At 37.8% G+C, this 19,721-nt stretch overlaps 1 protein-coding gene across 1 annotated transcript in view; it reads right to left on the bottom strand.

Moving 5' to 3' along the window:
- LOC144956274 (uncharacterized) overlaps positions 1 to 19,721 on the bottom strand; it is a 130,388-nt gene that overhangs the window by 90,764 nt on the left and 19,903 nt on the right. Inside the window, exons 9-13 of the mRNA XM_078886738.1 lie at positions 19,123 to 19,251; positions 16,991 to 17,121; positions 14,448 to 14,580; positions 13,992 to 14,114; positions 10,557 to 10,676 (exon numbers count right to left, since the gene is read on the bottom strand). Coding sequence (XP_078742864.1) covers positions 10,557 to 10,676; positions 13,992 to 14,114; positions 14,448 to 14,580; positions 16,991 to 17,121; positions 19,123 to 19,251 — 636 coding nt within the window. The remainder of the gene's footprint in view (positions 1 to 10,556; positions 10,677 to 13,991; positions 14,115 to 14,447; positions 14,581 to 16,990; positions 17,122 to 19,122; positions 19,252 to 19,721) is intronic.

Here is a 19,721-nt window from a genome sequence, read left to right as displayed (position 1 = left end):
ATACGTAGAGAAGAACGAGAAGAAAGAGTCCAAGAAAGGGAACTAAAAAGACAAATAGCTTTAGCAGAAGAAGAAATCAAAAGGACCCAAATGATGCTGGAAATTGAAAAAACAAAAACCGGTCATGAAAGAAAACATAATAATAGTGATGAATTTTTCGTGAAACTTCCACGCATGCCAACATACGATGAACGCTCAGACTGTTTAGAATCCTTCTTACACCGATTCGAAGTTAAGGCTAAAGGTTATCGTTGGCTAGAAAGCAAATGGGCCACAGCCTTGATTAACTGCTTATCTGGAGAACCGCTAAAAGTTTTCTATACCTTAACAACTGAAGATGCAGATGACTATGGAAAAATTAAAGACGCTCTACTAAAAAGATTTAGATTAACGGAAGATGGTTACCAGGAAAGGTTTCACACTGCAAAGCCGGAAAGTGGAGAAGACTTTAATACATTCGTGAACCGAATTACTCAATTTCTAAATCGGTGGCTTGAGTTGGCAAACGTAAAACAAGACGACTTTGCAGGCCTTTACTATCTCACGCTGAAGAATCGAATCTATCAAGCTTGCAACCCAGATTTAGTCGCATTCTTTAAAGAGAGAAAGCCAGAAAACTTGGACAAATTAAAAATCTACGCAGAAAACTTTAACAGCGCACATCCATTGACACCCCTTAGCAGAACATTGAAGGAACCATACTACGCTGCCGCTGCTCAGAGTCCAGGTACACCTAAAGTTCAGTACTCAAATAGAACGAGCCGATCAATCACTCGGAACACGCAAGTGAAACAGGATGACCATAGTAACAAACCATGGAACAAACAGTTCAATAGAGACCATAGCCGACCCTATCAAAACAAAACAAGAAATAGCACTGACAATAATACTGAGTATAAGAAAACCAACAAACCTATAATTAAATGTCAATATTGTGGAATGAAAGGCCACACAGCAGACAAATGTTACAAAATCGTGGGATATCCGAAAGAAACTGCAAATGCATCACTCCAAACCAGTGTAAATAATCAGACACGAGTAATGTCAGGAGAAAATATAAATGTGTATTGCGTGAAAGGTATGTCACTTTTAACACAAACTCACAAGTCAGGATCGCTATTTTTTTGTGAAGGCAAAGCTAATGGAACTGATTGCAAAATATTGAGAGACACAGGATGCAGTACAGTAGGAATAAAAGCATCTTTGATCAATGACGAAGACAAAACTGGAAAAACGGTACAATGCATCACATTCAGTGGCACAGTCGAAACCTTTGAAACAGCTAACGTGTACATAGAAACCCCATACTATACAGGAATAGTGGAATGCTGTATACTTCCCAACCCCGTCGCTGATGTTATTGTTGGCAATATAAAAGGTCTTAAAGACAACCCAACAGATGTAAAAGAATGGTCATTAACCCAAGAAACAGCTTGTCTAGCAGAAACAAGAAAGATGACTAAGACAACAGAGAAGCCAATGACTATTTCTCTTGAACCACAACAATTTGACAGGAACACGTTCATTGAAGAACAGAAAAAGGACCCGACTTTAACATCATATTTCAATATCGCAAACAAAGGGACGAAATCAAAAGTTGAATACATCATTGAAAAAGATATTCTGTTCAGGTTACATAGGAAAAGAAACAAAATAGCTAAACAACTGGTCACGCCGAGTATTTACAGAAACAAAATCCTTGGAATAGCGCACGATTCAATAACTTCTGGACATCTTGGGAGCTCTTCCACATTGAAGAGAATATCCGAGAATTTCACATGGCCTGGAATTACTAAAGACGTCCGAGAATATGTGAAATCGTGTGACACATGCCAAAGAAGAGTCGCAAAAGGCAGAATACCGAGATTGCCATTAGAGACAACCCCAGTTATTGAAAAAGTTTTTCAAAAAGTTGCAATCGACATTATAGGCCCTTTAACAAAATCAGATAGAAATCATACACACATACTAACACTAGTCGATTACGCAACCAGGTGGCCAGAAGCTTCTTCTTCTTCTTCTTCGTTCCTCTGATGGACATCTATGGCTGCAGTCCGATATCTGCTATGAAGTCTGTGGTCCGCTTTAGGTCCTCAGCCTCACCATAGAGCTTTGTGTTGAGTGTTGTAGGGGTGACCCAGTGGTTCGAACGTTGCACGTTGTATAATGGGCAATCCATAAGCACATGTAAAGTGGTTTCATGGTCGGTTCCACATGGGCAATAAGGGGTTGTTCCAATACCTAGCTTTGTAAACATATGTCCTCTTAGTCTATTGTGTCCTGTTCGGAGGCGGAATAGAGTGACTTGGCTACTTCGCTGAATGGCATGGATTGGATCCTGCTTGTTGTGTTCTAGGTGTGTGTCATTCCTTTCTTTGTCTATTTTTAGCTTTATTATTTTCTTTTGCTGATGGTAAGTGATTGACGACTTCGGTTGTTCCTTCTGGGCTCCTTCTTTGGCCAGTTGATCGGCAATTTCATTTCCATATATACCTACATGACTTGGAATCCACTGCAGCACAATTTTTCCTGTTTTATCAGATAAGCCCTCAAGGGCCTCCACAGTGTGTGCGGCTTCAGAGTCCTGGTAATTTTCAATAGACCGGAGAGCATCATCAGAGTCTGTCAAGTAAACCACATTTTTCCCGTATATTCTGTGATCTCTGGATAGTTCTTTTGTTGCATTGAGGATGGCTTTTTCTTCAGTTTTAGTACTTGTGCACATTGAACCCACTGATACAGATATTTTTGTTTCTGTTTTATCTGTCCAGTGTATGAGTGCACCAGCACCTCCATTCATGAGGGGGCCGGAAACTGAGCCATCTGTATAAACTCTTATCCAGTTGGTCATTGGGTATTTTTTATCGATCATCTTTAGGGTTTGAGCATTGTCATTATTGCTTCGAATGTTTTTCTTGTTGATGGTTATGGATTTTTGTTTCTTTTTCCACGGTGGTGGTTTGAGATTTGGGACATTGATTTGGGCAATATCTTCCTTTGGTGTCACTTTATATTCGCTCTCTAGTTTTTGTCCCAAGGCGATGAAGTTTTCCCTTTTGAGTCGATTCTCTTTCTTTTCCATTGTACTTGGATGCAGTGGTTGGGATTCCATGAATTTTATCTTTGAGAATTGTGTCACTATTTTTAAATTTCGTTGTTCTTTGAGAGGTTTTATTCCTGTGTGGGTTTCCATCTTGTGAATTGGTGTTGTTTTTCATTGCTCCAGTGATCACGCGTAGGCATTGGTTTTGGATTTTTTCAACCTTTTGAAATTGAGCCTGTGAGCACGTTCCCCATGCCGATATGGCATAGTCTATTGCAGGTCTTACATATCCAAGATATGTCTTCTTCAGGACGTTTGAGTTTGCTCCCCATTGCGTTCCAGCAAGTTTTCGGAGAAGCTGCATTCTCTTGTACCCTTTCTGTTGACTTTCATCTATTTGATGTTTCCAAGTGAGTCGAGGGTCAAATTTCACTCCTAGATACTTAGGCATAAGGTCTTCTCTCAGAATCTTTCCATCTAAAGTTAATCGCATAGATTGCTTTTTGGTTGATAAGCTGAATGTTGTGTATGTGGTTTTATCAGCATTTACTCTCATACCCCAGTCTTTTGTCCATTTGCTCAAAGCATCAAGAGTCATCTGTATCCTGGCCTTTGCAGTACCAATATTTCTTTCAGTGCATATCAGTGCAAGGTCATCTGCATACATGGCTGCTTTTACTCCTCTGCATTTGGTTTCGCAGATGTCATTGATAAAAACGACAAAGAGGGTTGGTGAGAGAACCCCGCCTTGTGGTACTCCATTTGTCATGTTCGTTAGCTTGCTTTTAGAGTTTTGAGATTGGACTCTTGCTTTTCGATTTGTGAGGTAATCTTTAATCCATGCAAACATGTTGTGTGAAACGTTGGCTTTCTTAAGTTTGAGAAGTAGTCCTTTTGTCCAGACTTTGTCAAATGCCTTTTCCATATCCACCCAAACTGTGACTGTGTGTTTTTTTTCTTGGTAACCATTTTCGATCAGCTGCGAGATGTATGTTATCTGGTCCTCTGTGCAGCGTAATTGTCTGAAACCAGCCTGTTCATCTGATATCAACTTATTGCTTTCTAAATACCATTGGAGACGGCGATTAACAATTCTCTCCATCAGTTTACCCAAGCAGCTTGTCAAACTTATTGGCCGGTAGCTTTCGGTTTTATTTTTTGGCTTGCCATCCTTCTTAATTGGTATCATGGTTGCCTGTTTCCATTTGAGTGGAAGTTTACCCTGTTTCCAACTTGCATTGAACAGTTGTTTCATTTTCCTCTTTGTGAGGGTTCCTAGGTGTTTCAACATGTCATTAGTAACATCATCTGGACCTGGTGATTTGTTCGTTTTTAGAGATTTCAAGGCAATTTCTACTTCTTCTTTTTTAATCGAACTGAACATGACATCATCTGTGGATTCTTTGGGTGTATCCTTGTGTTTTCTCAATTCTTTGTGGACTTCTCGTTTTCGTTCTTTTCTAATCTGTATACTCCCAACACTTGAGTACTGCTTCATAAAACAGTTTGCTGCTTGTTTTTTGTTGAGAATCCTCCCCTGATCATCTTCTACTGATGGTGCAGCATATCTGTTTTCTTGTCCACTTAGAGCTTTGGTTAGGTTCCATAATTTTCTTCCGTCTCTGTCGTAGTCAAGTTGTCTGGTTTTTTCATGCCATGCTTCCTGTTTTGCTTTTATTGTTTCTTTCCTGAGAGTTTTTTCAGCCTCTTTGTAAATTTCCATATTCTCATCATTTGGCTCTCTCTCTGCTTTTTTTCTGTGTTCAGTGACTTGGCTGTTGAGACTTCCTAATTTTTCAGTCCATCCTGGACAGTAGTCCTTTCTTGATCCTCTGGGGATTGATTCTTTTGCAGCTTTCATGATTGATTTTGTGAAAGCTTTGGCTGATTTTTCTACATTCCTTGTTTTACAGTTTATCTCTTTTGTATAACTATCAGTCAACTTTGAAAACAGAGTCCAGTCTGCTTTTTTATAATTCCATCTCGGAGGTGGTGCCTTTCTGTCTTTTGCATGTTCTTCAGTTATTTCAACCAGAATGGGACGATGATCACTTCCTGCCAGTTGTTCCTTTATCTGTTTACTGACTTTTCCGGTGAGATCTTCAGATATGAGAGTTAGGTCTGGGGTTGATGTTGTCTTCCATGCTCTTGAGAAGTATGTATCTGGGTCATCTTCATTTCTGACAATTTGAAGCTTACTGTCTGTAAGCCAATTTTCAAGGGTTTCACCTTTTCTGTCTAAGTCATTGTATCCCCAGCTTGGGGAGTGGCTATTGAAGTCTCCCACAACAATGAACTGTTCTTCTTCACTTCTTATGTTTTCAATTGGCAGATTCTCTGATGGTGGGCTGTAACAGTTATATATTGTGTATTGCAATTTGTTTTTGGTAATTTTTACAGCTAATATTTCAACAGATTCATCTGTCGTTATTTCATTTGTCGCTATGTCATTTCTGACGAAGATGATTACTCCACCTTTGTTCCGTTCTTTTCTGTCTTTCCTAAAATGTTGATATCCCCTTATTGAACACCTAATGTTTTCTGTGAGGTGTGTCTCCTGTATGCAGGCAATATCTATCTTCTCATCCTGAAGAAACTTGGAGAGGGCAGTCTTTTTATGTTGTATCCCTTCTGCATTCCATTGTAGCAATTTGATAGTTCCAGTAGTCCGTAACCTTGCATCTCCTACCCTGGTTCCACAGTAGGAGGGCAAGGTACCACCAGATCGCTTGGGTGAACCCTGTTTATCAGGGCTCGACGCTAGGTCCGTCCGGCGGGAATCCCCAGACTTCGCGCCATATCGTCCGACAGTTTTGTTGTCCATCATTGTGAGGAGGATGCGTGTCACATTAATTTTTGGGTTGGTTTCCCTCTCCAGACTATTTGCGCCTTTCGGCTCTGCGACTCCGACTTCAGCGGTTCTTTATTCTCTGGATGTGATTCCATAGCCTTTCGTCTTCCCAGATCCACAAGGCAGTGGTGGTTTGAAGTTGGAGTTTTCCTTCTCCTAGACAGACTGCTTTCCAAGGCTATGAGCTCTGTCCACCCATTAATGGTGTCTAGGCTGGGAGTCCAGGAGGGTATCTTTGTAGAGTGACAGTTTCCCTTCACCCCACCAGCGTCATGGGGCTAGCACAGCTTATTGCGTGAACTAGGGCAATCTGGCCACGGCGGTTGATTCCTCCCTTCATCCGTCACCTCAGACACATAGAAACTCGTGTCATCAGCCGGTTAGAAAGTTCCTTTCGGAATACTCCAACTGTTGCCCAGGAGGCGGGCGGGGAAGAATGCCCCTACGTGGACCCTGACACGAGCTGGAATGGGTTGCGGATCAGTACTGATCAAAATAATCCAATCCTGCCTCCCGGCCAGAAGCGATAGCATTGAAATCAACTACATCGGATCACATAGCTGAAGCATTGATGACAATTTTTACTAGAATAGGCATACCAAATGAGATACTGTCGGACAATGGACCCCAATTTACATCACATATGATGCATGAAACCATGAAACTCATGGGAATCCAACACTCATTCACAACCCCCTACCACCCCCAAGCAAATGGTCTTTGTGAAAGATTTAATGGCACTCTAAAGAATATGTTAAGAAAAGTGTCAGCAGAAAAACCAGATGATTGGGACAGATACTTACCAGCAATCCTATTTGCATATAGAGAAATACCCCAAGAATCTACAGGCTACTCCCCATTTGAGTTGATGTATGGACGATCACCTCGCGGCCCGATCAATATAGTAGCCGACATTTGTACAGGGAATGAGGAGGACAATAACGAAATTATGTTTGCTTACGAATATGTAAGAAACCTGAAAGACAGAATAGAGGACACGTGTAAGCTAGCACAGGAATCCGTCACTAAAAAAGCAGAGAAATACAAGGAATACTCCGATCGAAAAAGCAAGTCAAGAAAATTTGAGATTGGTGACAAAGTACTAATACTCTTACCCGATGACTCGAGTAAACTTTTAGCTACATGGAAAGGACCATTCAAGGTATTAGCAGTACGATCTGGTGTTAATTACGAGATTCAAATTAACAACACAACAAAGACATTCCATGCAAACATGCTAAAAAAATATTTCGATAGAGACGGATTATCACAACCAATATTTAACCATGTTGAAGCTGCAAATGTAGGATTAATCATCGAAACTCACAGCGATGATGTCGAACTACAACACACCCCACAACACGGTAACTCTAAAAATAGTGCAATTAATGACGTCACAATCAATCCTCAACTAAACGAATGTCAGAAACGAGAAATCAGGTCATTATTAGAAAAGTACCAGTCAGTCTTTACAGACGCACCCGGACATACAACATTAGTGGAACACGACATAAAGTTAACCACATCTACCCCTATCAACGTGAAAAACTATCCTATTCCATTTCACGCACGAGAACAAGTTGAAAAGGAAGTTAAGGATATGCTAGATACAGGAATAGTTAGATATTCTTCAAGCCCATACTCATCACCAATAGTAGTAGTGAAAAAGAAAGACGGATCGATAAGGCTATGTATCGACTTTCGCAAATTAAATGAAGCAACAGTGTTTGATGCAGAACCAATACCAAATCAAGAGAATTTATTTGCTGCCTTATCTCAAGCAAAATACATGACAAAATGTGATCTTTCTAGAGGTTACTGGCAGATTCCACTGAAAGAATCATGTAAGAAATACACAGCATTTCAATCACCATTAGGATTGTTAGAATTTAACTATATGCCATTTGGATTATCGACAGCCGCATCGACATTCCAAAGAATGATGCGTATGTTATTAAAAGACATCCCGTCTACACTCTCATACTTCGACGACGCATGTATTTTCTCAAACTCATGGACTGATCACATGACAACCTTAGAATTAGTGCTTGAAGCATTAAAACGTAATTCTTTAACAACAAAACCGTCAAAAACAAGCATTGCATTTTACGAAATTGATTTTCTCGGTCATACCGTTGGTCATGGGACACAGACACCCGAGACAGAAAAACAAACAAAAATCGCACAATTGCAACCACCTAAGACAAAAAAAGAAGTACGCAAAGTACTTGGGCTCCTAAATTTTTACAGGAAATACATTTACAACTTCGCGCACATCGCGACACCGCTAACAAATCTGAAAAAGAATGGGTCACCGAACAAAATTGTTTGGACAGAAGCGTGTCAGAATAGCTTTAACCAATTAAAGGCATTACTCTGTTCAGAACCAATTCTTAAATTACCCGACATATCAAAAGAATTTGTTGTAAGAACTGACGCGTCTGATAAGGGCATCGCAGGTGTACTATTACAGGAACATGAGGGAACTCTAATGCCTTGCTTATATGCAAGCAGAAAATTATTGGACAGAGAATCACGATACTCTGTAATAGAGCGTGAAGGACTGGCCATCGTCTTTGCTTTAAAGACATTCAGCAGATATCTACTGCTAAAAGAGTTTGTGGTCGAAACGGACCATAAACCACTCACGTACATAAGAAATAACAAAATGAATAATAGTAGAGTACTAAGGTGGAGTCTATTTTTGCAAAATTACACTTTCAGTATCTCTCACATACCAGGCTGTGAAAATATTCACGCCGACCTACTTTCTCGATTAGTATAAACACGTGAGAAGGGTATAACTTAACCTCCCATGCATACTGTTAGTTACCTCGCAAACTATGCCAAATCAGAACGCACAATTTCGATAATTTTATTTGTAAACATGATGACCCAACTTAATGTAACATTGAGTATTGTTTGGTTATATATACCATACCCATTCATGATTTGGGAAATCTTCTCTTTATCTATCATTGTTATGAATTTTCACTCATTTATGATTAATAATTGAAATGTCAATATTTCATTTACATTTTCATTCATTTCATTTAGTAAATTACCTTCATATCATCGACTTAAATCATGCTTCATTGCCATCACTATTGTTTATCACAATGATTTGTAATCACATTGCCATCATGTTGTTCATCACAATGACTTGTAATCACAATCTTTCATTGTTATTGTCACCCATTCATATACCTACGTTAATATAAACATTTCCATGTCTAGTTAATAAATAATTTAATTGTAGCACAAATCATAACAATGGATTAATGCTAGAGTATCATGATAGTAAATTTACTTCCGTTTGTAAAATCTATCTTTCCCATAATGGTTAAAGAGTATATTTTAAACGTGGGTGGGGGGTGTCACAGTAAAGGTTGTTCACAATTATCTTATTAAATTTTATTTTATTAAGAACTGAATTCATCTCACTCCAGTTATATTTCAGTAGGCTTAGATAAACTTTACCTTCTAATATTAGATCGTCTTTCCTTTTATAGCCTTCCCTCGAATTAATTTCTAATTAGTGAATACTTTTCGTTCTACATTCTGTCACGTAGCCATTTATTATAAAAGCTGATAGGTCTAACATTTGACACTCACTTTCTCTCCACAATCTATGCCGGACGGCCAGTCACTCTATTCCTATATATATACTGGAAGATTTTTATCTTTTGGGACTTTGTAGATATTATATCTACACCATTAAGACGCCGGAGCTTTTAACTTTGATTGTATAATCTTCAAGGATCAAACCCAAGCCCGCTGTACTACACTATAACCTCTTACCAATTGCCTGGAAGTGGAATTTTACGAGTCCAATCCTGTTATCAGAGGAATAGATCATCCAAGCCCATCAACTGCCTGGAAACGTAAACTTACGAACCTGACATATTATCATAAGTTACGTAAAATATTCATATCTCTATTTGTAACTGCCACGATCACTGTTTATCTCTTTTAATTAAATTTCATCATTATTTTTATTTCATTGTAAACAAATCGTTAATTGTTTTTCATTTATAGTAACTAGTAAATTCTGGGGCCTCATTCTACATATATCTTTATGCATAGTCGAGTAGCTCTTTACTCACTTGAGACCATGACAGTTTTGTTTGTTTTTAAGGGTTTTACGGCGCTTGCAACACATTAAGGTCATATCAGCGCCAGTAAAAAGGAAGAAAATGGGATAGTTCTAGAATTACAATTAAAGCAACCAAGAAAAGGTAAGATAAAGGGGAATTTGTTCAAATAGGAAACAGATGTAGATTCCAAGAGCACACTATTATAGTACTTAGTTTGAGATCACCTAAAAGTCTCATCCAGACACAAGCACAAGACCCCCACTAAGAGGGATACACTCAAATGTTTACAAATCATATGTTAAAAATGAAAAGAGTAACAGTACATAACAGAGAGATGATTTACAAGGAAAACAAGATCATCTCCAAAAATAATAGCTATACATTCGACTGTTTCCCTCTCAGCCAAGGACTCTGACCAAGGTCGGGACAAACCAAGCAATCTCACTCCAAGACAAAGACAGAGAGCAATTGGAAAACAGATAAAGGGGATAGAAGACACAGCAAGTACCTCCCTGCCCACTATGGGAGGTAGGAACCCCACCCAGGACGATGATGTAAGACTTACCCACATCTGTAAGAGCTTTAGAACTTTCCGGACTCTCAGTGCAGAGAATTTCTTGGCCACATCAAATTGTGGAGTTTCGTCATACACCTGAGATATCGTGGCAGCGCTGTATTTTGGCAACTGGGAGGGAACACAAGAACACAGAAATGGAGTTTATAAAGCTATAAAAATAAAACATGAGCTTCTATATAATAAACAAAAATGAATATAACAACTTCAAAAAAAAAAAAAAAGCCAAACACAGAATGTTTCGGGCTCAAAACCCTTCTTCGTGAAAATACTAAAAAGAGAGTGATGATGGAAAGGGTTTGGATGGGAACAGTACAATACAATAAAGAATTGTTCCAATCCAAAGCCTCTCCATCATCACTCTTTCGTTACTTTGGTTACGTCATGGTATAAACCCAAAAAGGCAATTCTTTGACAAGTTCTCACCACAGATTCAGACAATTTTTCTTTCTTCCTTATTATTTTCATCTTTCTTATAATTATTTTTTTTAATTGCCGGTTCTAGAGAAAAAGAAAAAACACCAAAAAAAAAACAAAACATTTCAGACAATTTTTCTTTCTTTCTTTATATTTACATCTTTCTTGTTTTTCTTTTTTTTTTTTTAATTGTCAGTACTAGAGAAAACAAAACCAAAAATAAAAAACCCTACAAATGACATTGTCGATGACGGCATTCACATTGACTTGCCAATCTGTGTAAACCCAGGAAGTCAATTCTTTGACAAGATCTCACCATAAATTCAGACAATTTTTCTTTCTTTTTATTGTCATCTTTCTTGTATTTATTATTTATTAAATTGTCAGTTCGAGGGAGAAAACAAAAACAAACAAAAAACAACAAACAAAAACTACAATTACATTGTCGTGATGGCCTTAACATTGACTTGCCAATCTGTGTAAACCCAGGAAGTCAATTCTTTGACAAGATCTCACCATAAATTCAGACAAATTTTCTGGCTTAATTTTTATTTTCATCTTTCTTATATTATTGAATGAGGAGCATGAGGATAAGGAAGTGTGTTATGATTTGAGGGGATCAGCACACGTAGGAGCGCTTAGGAGCGCTGATGAAGTGGCCGAGGAGGCGGATGGAAAGAAGGAAGTGGATAAAGATAAAGGGGGTGATGAGAATAATGAGGAGGAGATGAGGATGTTACGATGAGGATGGAGAGGAAGATGGGATGATATATGGGTAAATATGAGGGGATCGCTACACATGGGAGCTCTTAGGAGCGCTGATGAAGTTGCTGCGGGGACGGATGGATAGAATTAGAATGAGGCGGCTGTGGAGGTATAGGGTTATGACGGGGAAGAGGGGGATATTTAGGAGGAAGTGGAAGAGGCCGCTGACTAATAGGGAAGTTGGATAAGGTGGGATTCGGATGGGGCTATGAAGGGCCTATCCGAAGTTAGCCAACTTGGTCGCATATATGGAGGGTTACTAATAATAATTAGCCTTGTTTCTGAGGGATTCTACGGATGGTCTTTGAACATCCTAATCGTCTTTGTTGTTGGTACTCGCTGGAGGAGGTTCTTCTTTATCGCGTGCGACTATATGACTTTGAAGTCTCATATGAATTCACAATTTGACCAATTGTGTTGTAGAATGGATAGATAAACGATACTTACCAAAGTTGAAGTTTGTCTGTTATTCTACAACATTGGTCGATTGTGAATTCATTTGCCCTCCCTGAATTTATGGTCATAATTTTCCCATCCCCGTCTAGTTCTTTCGATACGTTTAGGTTACTAGTACTAGAGTATCACTATGCCCTGTTTATAGAGCAGTAAAATTAGGTGCCCCAAACGTAAACAAAGGTCTAGACGCACATGGCAAACCACATGTTCCTGTCTTGACAGCTCACGTTCCAATGTAAATTATAGAAAAAATAACCTTTAAAATTTGGCTGTAAGGTGGCAAAAGAAACACATATTCATAAATACTCGATCATGCATCAAATAATGTCTAGATATGGATATTTTATGGAACAAAAGGTAAAATTTATCAAAAGTTACAGTCTATCTATTTTTAGACCAGAGCAAATTATTGCGCTGGTGTGAACAAAACGAGAATTATTCGGAGCCTGATTTTCAGAATAATTTAGCCTTATATTATTATTTCTGCAACTGTTAGATTTTATGTAAACATATTTTCAATACTGAAAGTGTATTGCCTACACCTCAAACTACAAAATTGGGAGACCTATATTGTGCGTAAATTATTCCGGTCCCTAACGAAAATCACTAGCAACTTGTTATTGTTTACGTTTGGGGCACCTAATTTTACTGCTCTATATTTATATGATCCATGAGCATTTATTAGTCTATTAGAGTTGGGTAGTACATGGGTTCATATAGTAGCCCGCTCAAAAATTTAAAGTGTGATTGGTAGCTGGGAAGTTCATCACTCAAATGAATTCACAATCGACCAGTGTTGTAGAATAACAGACAAACTTCAACTTTGGTAAGTATCGTTTATCTATCCATTCACGTTGACCGTGTCAACCCATGGAGGGAGCCAATACTTTGACAAGATCTGACCACAGATTCAGATAAATTTTCTGTCTTACTTTTTCTTTTCATTTTTTTTTTTAAGAGTTATTTCTAGAGAAAAAAAAAAACAACCCAAAAATACCACAAATGACATTGTTGATGATGGTATTCTACAACACAATTGGTCGAATTGTGAATTCATATGAGTGATGAACCATCCATTTACCGATCACACTTGGAATCTTTCCGTCTAACGTCTCTCTCTCGTATTGGTGACGAGAATTATAATACTACCCAGCTATTGTAATAATCTTTACTTCTTTTTGTAATTTTTTATTAAGTTAATGATGTGTTTATTTCAGTGGATTATTGTGTATCATGTTTTAAATGATTTGTTATATTGATTTAATTTTGTGTTATCACTTTGTCTGGATATGGAGAGTAAGTTGCTTCATTTAACACCCTGCCTTTTCCATGATTATACGAGCATCGCCGTTTCTTATCTTTATTACGTTTTTATATATAATTGATATCTATTCAGTAGCTACTATAAGATATTGTTGTTACGATTTTTAAGATTTCTATTTAGTTATTTATATGGTTTAGGGTTTTATTGCTCATGGATTGTTTAGTTGTAGAAACTTGGCTGCTAGATAATAGATTTTAGCATACTTGGGGACGAATACGATGAGGGCGAGGTTGGACATTATTGGGGGGTTCAAAGGAACTGATTACGTCTTAGATATTATCTATCCATTCACGTTGACCGTGACTGTGTAAACCCAGGGAGGAAGTCAATACTTTGACAAGTTCTGACCACAGATTCAGACAAATTTTCTTTCTTTCTTTTTATTTTCATTTTCTTAGAATTTTTTTCCAAAAAAAACCCCAAAAAAAAACAACCAAATTTAAAAAAAAACAACTCCAAATTACATTGTCGATGATGGCCTTGACATTAACTTGCCAGTCCGTGTACACCCAGGGAGTCAGTTCCTTGACGAGATCCGAGCACCGACTCAAGGTGGGAATGATGTCATCTGTAAATGTCTCCTTCGACTGAAAAGACAAAAAGGTCATCAAAACATTTGGTGAAGAAGAATTGTAGATTCAATAACGCTCTATAACTACAATCGATGATATGGACATGTTAGATCTGCCCTGTCCTTATCATCATCATCATCATCATCATCATCATCATCATCATCATCATCATCATCTATCATTATTATTATTATTATAATTAATTATTATTATTATTATTATTATTATTATTATTATTATTATTATTATTATTATTATTATTATATTATTATATATTATTATTATTATTATTATTATTATTATTATTATTATTATTATTATTACTATTATTATTATTAAAACACTTACTGTTGTCAAATGTACAAGCCTTTTACTTCTTTCCTCCAGATTGAGGATTTTGTCCAGATTGTCAAGAATGGAAATTCCTCTCGACAAGCCCTCTTGTCCTTTGTAGTCCATATATTCTAAGTTTTCATTGGTTCTGGTCGACAAATAAAGATTTGAAGAACTCATCAAAAAGATAAATTTTAACTGTATAAATGGAACAGTGTAAAATACACGGATGAGAAAAATTAATAGAGTAAATGTGACTTATATAAAAGGGGAACAACACGAAACGAACAACATTTTGAACCAATCCCCTTAGCCTTACTTTGATTTTTAACACTCTAAAATAAAGTTGTTTTTTTATTTGGAAAATCCCTCACAAAACACAGACGTTGGCAGCTTTTTAAAAATAGAACTGAGCGTACTAAAATTAAAATGGTGGTGCTATCTAATTCAAATTAATTACGTCTTTTTCTTTCCAGCCCCCATCAATGTCGACCACTGTCCTCCTAAAAGACAAGACATCAAGAAAAGAGGCCACCAATATTTTGTAACTATATATTTTTGTGTCTACTGAAAAAAGTCCAGCCAAGGGCTGAAACATTGTTTGTTTTGTGTTGTTCCCCCTTGTTCATATGAGTCATGTTTACTCACTGTATTCTTCTCTCCATTTCATTTCGCTCATTCAGGCTCATCTACCTTTTGGTTAAAGCACATTGAGCATGTCGAATGGGGCAGCGTGGCTCAGTGGTATGGTCTTTGCTTTGTACCCGAAAGGTACCGAGTTCGACTACCCACTGCACTGTGTGGCCTTGAGCAAGTCACCTCGCCCTAGCTCATCTTGCGGCGCGGCATTGCACTGCACTGCAGCTTATGCCTGGGTTATTCCAGTCTTCCCCTTGGAATGGACCCTTAAAACAAATTTCCCCTTGGGGATGAATAAAGGGAATTTTATTATTATTATTTTTTTTATTATTATAATTTAAAATCAATGGATTGACACATTAACCTTGGGTATTATTGGGCCTTTAGTACAGCACTCAAAGAAGATATTGGTGTATCGCTTGCAGAACTAGTATACGCAGAACCTCTCATAGCTCCTGGTGAATTCATTAACTTCAGTGAAGTGTTTTGGTTAGAGATTAGATGATATTAGTGTGTTGCATGCCACACGCACGGTAAGTTAGTGTAAATGTGCTATATAAATATTCATATCTATCTATTTTTTATCCAACCTCCCCCCACCCACCCAAAAAAATGTTTTTAATCAACATGAGTTTGATAAAGTGAAAAATCCACTAAATGTGCTCAAAGTGGTTTACAAGGACACCAAAACTACTAGCATCACTTAACATGTAGGACAGGACTTAATGTTTATGAGGCGCGACTACAATTTTTTATTTCGACAGAGGCAATGCAATTTCCAGCCAGGGCTACTCATTTTATATAAAGATAAATATTCGTGAAAACATATAAAAGGTTTTTCAAACATAGACTGTTTGTTGTTTGTTTTTAAGGGTTTTACGGCGCTTGCAACACATTTGGGCCATATCAGCGCCATTAAAAAGGAAAAAAATGGAATAGTAAAAAGTTCTAGAATTACAAGACATATGGGAATTAGTTCGAATAGGGAGCAGATGTAGATTCCAAGAGCACACTATCAATATACTCAGTTTGAGATCAACTAAAAGTCTCATCCAGACACAAGCATGAGTCCTAACTAAAAGGAATAAACTCAAATGTTTACAAATCATGAAAAACAAAAATAATACAGTGCATAACAAAGAGATGATTTACAAGACAAAAAATATCATCTCCCAAAACTATACAATTGACTGTTTCCCTCCCAAGGCCTGGACAAAACCAAGTAATCTCATTCCAAGACAAAAAACAGAAAGCAATTTGGAAAACAGATATAGGGGTACAGAAGACACAGTAAGTGACCTCCCTGCCCACAATGGGAGGTCAGGAACCCCACCCAGCCTGCCTACAATAGGAGGTCAGGAAACCCACCCAGCCTGCCCACAATGGGAGGTCAGGAACGCCACCCAGCCTGCCCACTAGAGGTCAGGAACCCCACCAAGGAACGTAGACTGTATGTAGAATCAAGAGATATGAAAAAAAAAAGATATCCAACTTTCTAAACTCTATGTACAATATTACCATTTTAATTGTGTTCATTGTTGGCTGAGAAGGGCACATTTGAATGTTAATGTTTATTATATACCGTTTTAATGTGTTCATTGTTGGCTGAGAAGGGCACATTTGAATGTTAATGTTTATTATATACCGTTTTAATTGTGTTCATTGTTGGCTGAGAAGGGCACATTTGAATGTTAATGTTTATTATATACCGTTTTAATTGTGATCATTGTTGGCGGAGAAGGGATTTGAACCCAAAATACATTTGAATGTTAATTTTTCTTATATACCGTTTTAATTGTGTTCATTGTTGACTGAGAAGGGATTTCAGCCCAAAACATATGAATGTTAATTTTCTTTTTTTTTTCTGAAACTCCTGTAGTCATTCCTATGCATTTATATATGTTCATCCTAAGCCTTACCCAAAGGATTTGAATGTAGTGTCATCGAGTGCATGCGTTAGAACCTCTAGCCGCTCCAGGATTGGGTCATAAATGGAGGTGTAACCCGTCGATCCTATGATTTCTACAATCAGCAAAACAACCTCTGGGGTCTGGAAAAAAACAAAACAAAAGCATTTTATCCAAAGGGTAGTAAGCAATTGCTATTGTCTGAAGGACTACCTTTTTTTTTTTATTAAAAAAGAAAATTCCAATCAATCCAACATACATCAGAGAGACTCGTGAGTCCAACACACATCAGAGAGACACGCGAGTCCAACATACATCAGAGAGACTCGTGAGTCCAACATACATCAGAGAGACACGTGAGTCCAACATACATCAGAAAGACTCGTGAGTCCAACACACATCAGAGTGACACGTGAGTCCGACATACATCAGAGTGACTTGTGAGTCCAACATATATCAGAGTGACTCGTGAGTCCAACATACATCAGAGTGACTCGTGAGTCCAACATACATCAGAGTGACTCATGAGTCCAGCATACATCAGAGAGACTCGTGAGTCCAACACACATCAGAGTGACACGTGAGTCCGACATACATCAGAGTGACTTGTGAGTCCAACATACATCAGAGTGACTTGTGAGTCCAACATACATCAGAGTGACTCATGAGTCCATACATCAGAGAGACTCGTGAGTCCAACATACATCAGAGAGACTCGTGAGTCCAACATACGTCAGAGAGACTCGTGAGTCCAACATACATCAGAGTGACTCGTGAGTCCAACATTGGCATGGTCGGTCACAAGATATAGACCTGCCTATTTGATTTTTGTTTTTGTTTTGTTTTTAAGGGTTTTACGGTGTTTGCAACACATTATGGTCATATCAGTGCCAATTAAAAAGTAAGAAAAAAGTTATAGAATTACAATTAAAGCAACCAAGGAAAGGGAAGACAAAGGGGAATTGGTTCAAATAGGGAACAGATGTAGATTCCAAGAGCACACTGTCAAAGTACTTAGTTTGAGATCACCTAAAAGTCTCATCCAGACACAAGCACAGGTCCCCAAATAAGAGGAACACACTCAAATGTTTTACAAACCATATACAAATATGTAAACAAAACATAATACAGTACATAACAGAGAGATGATTTACAAGGAAAAAAATATCATCTCCCAAAACTAACTATACATTTGACTGTTTCCCTCTCAGAGAGAGTATCCGTCCAGGGCCAGGACAAAACCAAGTAATCTCATTCCAAGACAAAGACAGAAAGCAAGTTGGAAAACATATAGGGGGAAAGAAGACAAAGTAAGTACCTTCCTGCCCACTATGGGAGGTCAGGAACCCCACCCAATTACTTGAAATTGAAACAATTCGTAGTATCCAGGGTTTAAAAAAAAACTAGTAGGCATTATGATTACCTTTTAAAAAGTTAACAAATTGTCTTTAATACGTTAACTCCTTCAGCGCCATTGGCGCACTGTGCGGCCAGAACAAAATCTGTTTGACTGGCCAAAGGCCGCACAGTGTAGCAGGTCTTAAAAGGAAAAATTAATGTAATCCAATCCTACTTTCTACAAAAAGTACTATAAATTGAACCAATGGTATCATTTCTTTATCAGAACATTCAAGTGGCCCATTTAATGGAGATTTTGCGCCGAATGTCGCTTTGTCTTAGCATGTAATTCTCATGCTGCCTCAATCAGGTGTCAGCCATTTTGTGACGTAAATGCGAAGATAGCCTCAGCACTGAAAGAGTTAAAATAATGCTTTAAACCCCTTTATATACTAGCTCTTGCACCAGAAATTTGTGCAGCTCTGTGGTAGTGTGGCATGACACTCGTTTTGGATCAGAAGGTCCTGGGTTCGAGCCTCGCTCAATGCACAGTTGAATCCTTTTTAAAAAACTCACCTTACTATCATTCTCTCACTGCATTCGGTTATAAAATGAGTACCTGGCCATTAACAGCGTTGTCTTTGTTTGAAAAAAAATTGTAATATCGTCTACAAGGAGTCGTGTCTCGTTCTACATGTTATGTGTTGCTGTTGGTCAGGGACCCCGTGTAAAGCGCTTTGAGCACGTTTAGTGGATATTGCGCTATATAAAAGTTCAAGATTTGTTTTGTTTGGTCTGGGACTTACTTTCATCAAAACGGAGCAAATTGTATCAGCAAGCCGGCAGATCAGGGGGCTTAACTCTCTGCCTTTCCTGGGATGCTCGAATACAAGCATGACTATGGCACCATGGGATACAAGACTCTGCAGTATTGGCTGTAAAAGAGGAATACAAGCTCAGTGTAGGAAGTATGTGAGATGTTTGAGAATTAAGTCTTTGGGCATTCCTTTTTCCTCTTTCCCGCTATTTATAAGTCCAATACTTTCCTTCCCACGTACTCCCTCTCTCATAATAATAATAATAATAATAATAATAATAATATAATAAATAATAATAATAATAATAATAATAATAATAATAATAATAATAATAATAATAATAATAATACACATCTATATAGCGCTCATTCTCGTGTAAAACACAAGCTCTGGGCACTTTACAATATAAATATCAATTTTAAGTGAAAAAAAATAAAATAATAATAATAATTCATAGCCAAATCAAGGATTCATAGAGTCAATAAAAACAAATACAGTAAAAATGTGTCTTGAGATTCTTTTTAAAGGTAGGTAAAGACTTGCACTTCCTCAGACCGTGGTAGTTCATTCCAAATCTTGGGGCTGAA

Source organism: Berghia stephanieae, chromosome 11 (assembly GCF_034508935.2).
Source record: "Berghia stephanieae isolate SIO BIC M18660-M18661 chromosome 11, UCSD_Bste_1.3, whole genome shotgun sequence".
In the NCBI taxonomy this organism is placed as follows: domain Eukaryota; kingdom Metazoa; phylum Mollusca; class Gastropoda; order Nudibranchia; family Aeolidiidae; genus Berghia; species Berghia stephanieae.
The sequence above is the reverse complement of the archived record's forward strand: the minus strand, read 5'-3'. Positions and strand labels throughout refer to the sequence as shown.